The sequence below is a fragment of the Oculina patagonica genome, unplaced genomic scaffold, assembly GCF_052425735.1.
Source record: "Oculina patagonica isolate OP01 unplaced genomic scaffold, crgOcupat unplaced1246, whole genome shotgun sequence".
NCBI lineage: Eukaryota > Metazoa > Cnidaria > Anthozoa > Scleractinia > Oculinidae > Oculina > Oculina patagonica.
This window is the reverse complement of record NW_027557243.1, coordinates 1-6021: the sequence shown is the minus strand read 5'-3', so window position 1 is coordinate 6021 and position 6021 is coordinate 1. Positions and strand designations below refer to the sequence as shown.

General features: G+C 37.8%; 1 protein-coding gene across 1 annotated transcript; it reads left to right on the top strand.

Moving 5' to 3' along the window:
- Positions 1-763: 763 nt before the first annotated feature.
- On the top strand, positions 764-6016 carry LOC144639732 (putative glycoprotein hormone G-protein coupled receptor; the record flags this gene model as incomplete). The annotated part of the gene is made up of 5 exons (XM_078499032.1): positions 764-1011; positions 2794-2865; positions 3323-3394; positions 4651-4722; positions 4822-6016. A coding segment is annotated over exon 5 (969 nt), but the record flags the coding sequence as incomplete, so codon positions are not given.
- Between the last annotated feature and the right edge of the window lie 5 nt (positions 6017-6021).

Here is a 6021-nt window from a genome sequence, read left to right as displayed (position 1 = left end):
AGCACACGATGAAACTACCTAGTTTATTGGGAATTTAAACACTTTGTCTTTGGCACGTTCAGAAAAGGGATAGTTCCGACACCGATATTTAAACTCAGAATGGATCCCGATAATCGCGACTAAAATCTAAATTAGTTTTATCAGATTGACGTTTTCTTCAGCATCACCCGAAAACGCTCTGACCACTAAAACGCAAATGAACACGCTGAAAATATAGCAGTTGCCTGCAAAGTATCATTTTAACATTTGACAGAAGATTGAGAGGTTTTACTGAATTTATTTTTGACGAGTCTCTATTTAATATAGGAAAAGGAAGTCAAATGTTTCCCTGGATTTTTAATTACCGTTCATGACATATTTGCTTCGTAAGTATATTGCCAATTGTAATTTCTATTCAAGGAACTATCCAATTGTTTCCTGCACAGCGGACAGCATATAATTCCAAAAAAATACTTGGACTACCAAATTGTACTCGGCTGTCCTCCCGGGAATTTCTTACATCCAATTACTTGCAAAATTGGCCAGCACGCAGTCCATATAGCTATCTACTAATTGTAGGTGTGGACCAAAGGCAAAAAAAAGTAATTGCATTTTTTTTTCTTGACAGTTTTTCATATCCTGGGAGTGGGAGCCTAATGAGTTAATCGGATCAATTTCTTTGACTACTTAAAGTATCGGAAGTAGAAAATGATTGTATAAAAGCACCCATATCTTATTCTCTTGCTGACTGCCAAAGGCTTTCCTTGCGTTGTTTGGTGAATGAAAGGTTCAGATATTATAGAATATGGCCAAAACGATTTTTCTCTCGTGGCAGATATTTCTCGCATTGTTTGCGTTTAACAGAGGAACTCTAGAACAAGAGATTGGCTCGCAAAATGTAACCTGTCCGGAAAATTGTTTGTGCAATTCTTGTCTTGTTTCCGAGTTGCCAAATCTCTTGACAGTGCAGTGCAGGTATAATAACCTCGTAAATCTCAAAGATTTGGAGTTCCCGGACAGGATTTGCTCCTTGTAAGTTTAACTTGGTTTTATGTTTTTGTTTTATGACATGAGTGTAAATTTCATGCTAGTATTATCTTAACTTGGTCTTGGTTTGTTTACGATGTTCTGAAAAGCTTTAGCTTCGATTTAGCTTACAATGGATTTAACTTGGTAGGGTAAAGGGGCTAGTTTGGGCTATATTTACTTCCATGTATTACAAGGACTGATTTCTGGTGCGATTTTATTTATCGCGAATTTCGTATCCGACATCCAGCAGTGACTTTAGACTACACTGCTAATTTTAGCAATGTACTTGAAAATGAGTTTGTCAAAACTAGCACCTTGTTTTGATTTAGTATTACTACTTAGTATTTGAATTTTAAAGATTTGCAGTTTCATTTTTTCAATTCTCTTCTTGGCGTTCGTCTGATGATTTTGAATACCAAAAGTTAAAATTAAATAAAAATGGCAGCCAGTCATTTCTGCTGACAGTTTCTTCGCCTCCGATCGATGAATTATTCCCAGTTGGCAATAGCTTCGTCGCTCATCAGCCGATTAACAGAATGCCAAAAACTTGAAATTTATCAATTCTCAAAATTGTGACTACAAAAGCGAAAAAACGTATTATCGACTGATTTGTATTTTTCTGAATTCACCACATTTCATATTAATTTTAACAAGAATCTCCAGACGAGCTAATAAGCCAATAAAATTAAAAAATTGTGCTTTCTTTACCCGGATAATTAAAACATGTTAAAGCGTGTAGCTTGTTGAATAGATTTGTTTCTGAACAAAAAGAGAAATCAAAGGCACAAACTTTCAGTATATTAAAATCTTCAACGATTCAATAACTTAAATCTTCACCTGGTCAAATATGAGTTTTTTTTAATTTAATCTTCACTATTTTGACGTGAGGATTTCCTTTAATTAAAAAGATGCCTGCAGCTGAGTCTTACATTTCAATTATCTTGTTCATTTTGTTTCCCTTAGGGACTGATCAATAAGTTCCGGGGGGTGGAGTGGGCCGGAACAATTGGAAAAGTAGTGGCTCGAAAATTTGTGACCCATCCCTTCCTTTTGGCTCAAAACTGACAGACCCACCCCAGATAGGGGGTTGAAAATTACATGACTCATCCACTTTGCTAAAAAAAAATCATTATTAAGGGACCAATCATTTCTTTATTATCTGTAAAGGAGATGAAGGTTTTTGATTTGACATTGAATTTTTAAGTGTAATTCCTACATACACCACCCTCATTTTCCCTGATGGACACTGCTTTTCCATGTACGTATTTTTCCTGCTTCTTAGCACACCAAAGAAGGATGAATTTCTCACTTCTTCACTTCTTTCTTCTTTCTCTAAGTTCTCCACATATTTGGTCATATTTGTGTGTAAAGTCCATGGTAAAATATTTAGACACAAACATGCGAAAACTGAAACAGTACGTAATATTAATTTATAAACAATTATTAAAGAGTTCATATTTTCTTTACAGAAATTGATAACAGAAACTACAACCACTGTCTATCATTCATATTTGCAAACAGTTTACTGTTGAAAGCACACAGCCCAAGAGTGAATCTACGCAGGCCGAAGAAAGTCAGGCAAAACTGATGTTATCATCAGAAGCCATCTAGGGGGTCAGGGAGCATGCTCCCCCGTTTTTTTTTTATATTTGGGGCTTCTGAAATCGCTGGAAATTCATTTAAAACTGCTCACATCGAGTAATTTATCAATTTATACTGTATTGACAGAACGATATCAGGGACAGGAAGATATTAATGTTTTGTATCTGTCTTTTTGCGTTTTAGGGATTTATCATGGAACACTGTTGAAAACATTTCTTCTGTGGTTTTCAGTAACATGTCGGCTGCTCAAAATCTGTAAGTTACATTCTCTTTTTTAAAAACATTTTTTTCATGATAAACAACGCGCTGGTTAAACCGGCCACTTTGAACGATCTAACAATCATTGCTTTCACATGCACGAAATGGCTTGTTCTGAATGCTTGAATGCACGAAATGGCTTGTTCTAAATGCTTGAATGCACGAAATGGCTTGTTCTTAATGCTTGAACATTCAAACATTTTCATCCCGACTAAAACTTCAATGCTGAAGTCAGGGCTTAATTGTAAATTTAAGTTGGTTTAGGTTAATTAAGGCTAACTAAGTAGTCGTTTGTCGTAATTTAATTTAGTTTTCTTAAACATTTTTTGAAATAAAATAGAATCTTATCGAACAGACGAAACGCTGTAATCGCAAACGCAAACTCAACTAAACGAACTCCGCAGGGAAACGAAAGCGGCTGATGTATTGTTTCATTCTCTCATTAATTCTACAGTTCTCTTTCAAACAATCTTATCAAAGTCATCCCGGGAAATACTTTCGAAGCTCTGAAGTCACTCAAGTTTTTGTAAGTATGAAATCGATAGCGTGTGTTTTTCATATTTTAACTACACTTAAGGTGGCTGGTAACGGTTTCCAGCAAATTCCAGCTCTTATACTTTGACGGGTCAGTACTACAGATCTTTATCAGTTGATGCTACAATAATAGTATAAAATTAATGCCCAATGATTGGTGAATATGTTGTGATTATTTTCATGACGTCACTGGTTACTATAGCAACAGTTTAACCTGTTAAAAATACCCTAATTTTGACTTTAAGTGCTTATAACTCAAAAACGAGGCTCGGTGACCCCCATTTTTATTATTGAACATTGATTAGCATGTTAGGTTGCAACTTTTTGCAAAGTTAAAAAAATTCTACGAAGCGGTTTCAGAGCCACCTTACTTTTTCATATTTTTAAGGTGGCTCAGAAACCGCTTCGTAAATTTTTAACTTGCAAAAAGTTGGAACTTAACATGCTGATCAATGTTCAATGATAAAAAATGGGGTCACCGAAGCTCGATTTTTGAGTTATAAGCACTTAAAGTCAAAATTAAGGGTATTTTTAACAGATTAAACTGTTGCTATAGTGCCAGTGACATCATGAAAATAATGCTATATATTCACCAATCATTGGGCATTAATTTTATACTATTATTGTAGCATCAACTGATAAAGATCTGTAATACTGACCCGTCAAAGTATAAGAGCTGGAATTTGCTGGAAACCGTTACCAGCCACCTTAAGTTATTCCATTCGTTAACTAAAATGTTGCTGTTTATAATCTTTTCTCATTAATCTTTCGAAGAACACCCAAAGTCGGTCAGTCAATCAGTCAGTCAGTCAGTCAGTCAGCCAGCCAGTCAGTCAGTCAGTCAGTCAGTCAGTCAGTCAGTCAGTCAGTCAGTCAGCCAGCCAGCCAGTCAGTCAGACAGAAATCAGTCAGCCAGCCAACTGCCAGTCAGCCAGCCAGTCAGTCAGTCAGTGTCAGCAGCCAACTGCCAGTCAGCCAGCCAATCAGTCAGTCAGTCAGTCAGTCAGCCAGCCAGCCAGTCAGTCAGTCAGTCAGTCAGTCAGTCAGTCAGTCAGTCAGTCAGTCAGTCAGTCAGTCAGCCAGCCAGCCAGTCGGTCAGTTACATTGATCATTTACATTCAGTCACACTCTGCCAGTTAGGCAGTCGGTCAAACAGTCAGTCAGTCGAGATCAGTCAGTCAGTTACAGACAGTCAGTATAACTTCCCCCTGGAAACTAAATAACTAAAATGTTAGTTGACATTTTTAGGTTCTTAGACCACAACAGAATAGAAATTATCACTTAGGATACATTCAATGGACTTAAACAGCTGGAGTACCTGTAAGTTTTTTATCATTTCACAATTATAATGTGCAATGTGTATATAGTGCTTTCTTTGTGTTGGGGTTTAAAATCTGTTTGATTTGTTCAAATTAATAGGACTCTGGCTTACAACAACCTCAAAAAGTGGCATGGAAGTCTCTCCGCCGACCTTCCGAAGCTTGAATTTCTCGACATCACGGGGAATACACACTTCAATATAAGGCAAAACAAAAAGCTTCTTACAAACAACGCGCGCGCCCTCAAGACCATATTAGGAGCAACAACGTCGAAAGATTGTAAACAGTGTAACTGGACCAGAACGGACGTTCCGCGAAAGCTGCTGATGAAACCAAAGGGCTGCGAGTTTATACCGTCCCATAATATGCCGTTGATAGAGCAATTTCAGAAGAAACACCTGTATTTTAATGGCACTTGTGAGACGAAATCATGCGCGTTAAGTTTAGTCGTGATGTCGAAAGTCCGGAGAGTTTATCGAAACCATTGCTGGGATAAAGCCAGGACACTCAGGCCAATCGAGTACATTCTCGGCATGGTTGCCATGGTATTCAATCTGGTTGTCATAGCAACTATACTTTGCAGCAGTACTTTAATCAAGAAGACGTCGATGATTCTAACAGCGCATTTGGCATTTGGAGATCTTTTCTTGGCTGTTTTCTCGATAACAATAGCAAACGGGCACGGCATAATGTCAGACCCTGGCCTTCGTCAATGGAGGCAACATGAATGTCCTTATTTCCGATCCTTGCTGATTTTTGGGCAAACGATCGAAGCTTTGACTTCGGTTCTAATGACTATAGAGCGATATTTGGTAATAGTCCACTGCATGAGATCGAATTTGCGAATTAATCTTCAAGTAACTTGCGTTCTATGCGCTTTTATTTGCATTTTTGGCGCTTTATCCTGCTATGTAATCGAACGCTTCGATCATGTGAGCATCAGAGACAACTTTATGTGCGTTCTTGTGCAAGACTTTAGGAACACACAGCGTTTTATGGGAACCCAAGTATTGATGTTGCTGTTTGTAGCCCTGTATCTTGGTGTCGTGGCGATGTACATTCACATATACATCGCTGCGCGAAAATCTGCAAAAAGCGCTGGCATGCAACGTGAAACCTCATTGGCCAAACGAATAAGCGTCATCGTCTTTTCAAACATGATATTCTACGCTGTTCCCAATCTTTGCATCGTGGTATTCGCTGCAGCTAATATCAAAGTGACATCTGACCGAGAGGTCAATTTTATATTAACTATTTGGCTGCCACCAATTTGTATGATTACCAACGCCTGTTTAAACCC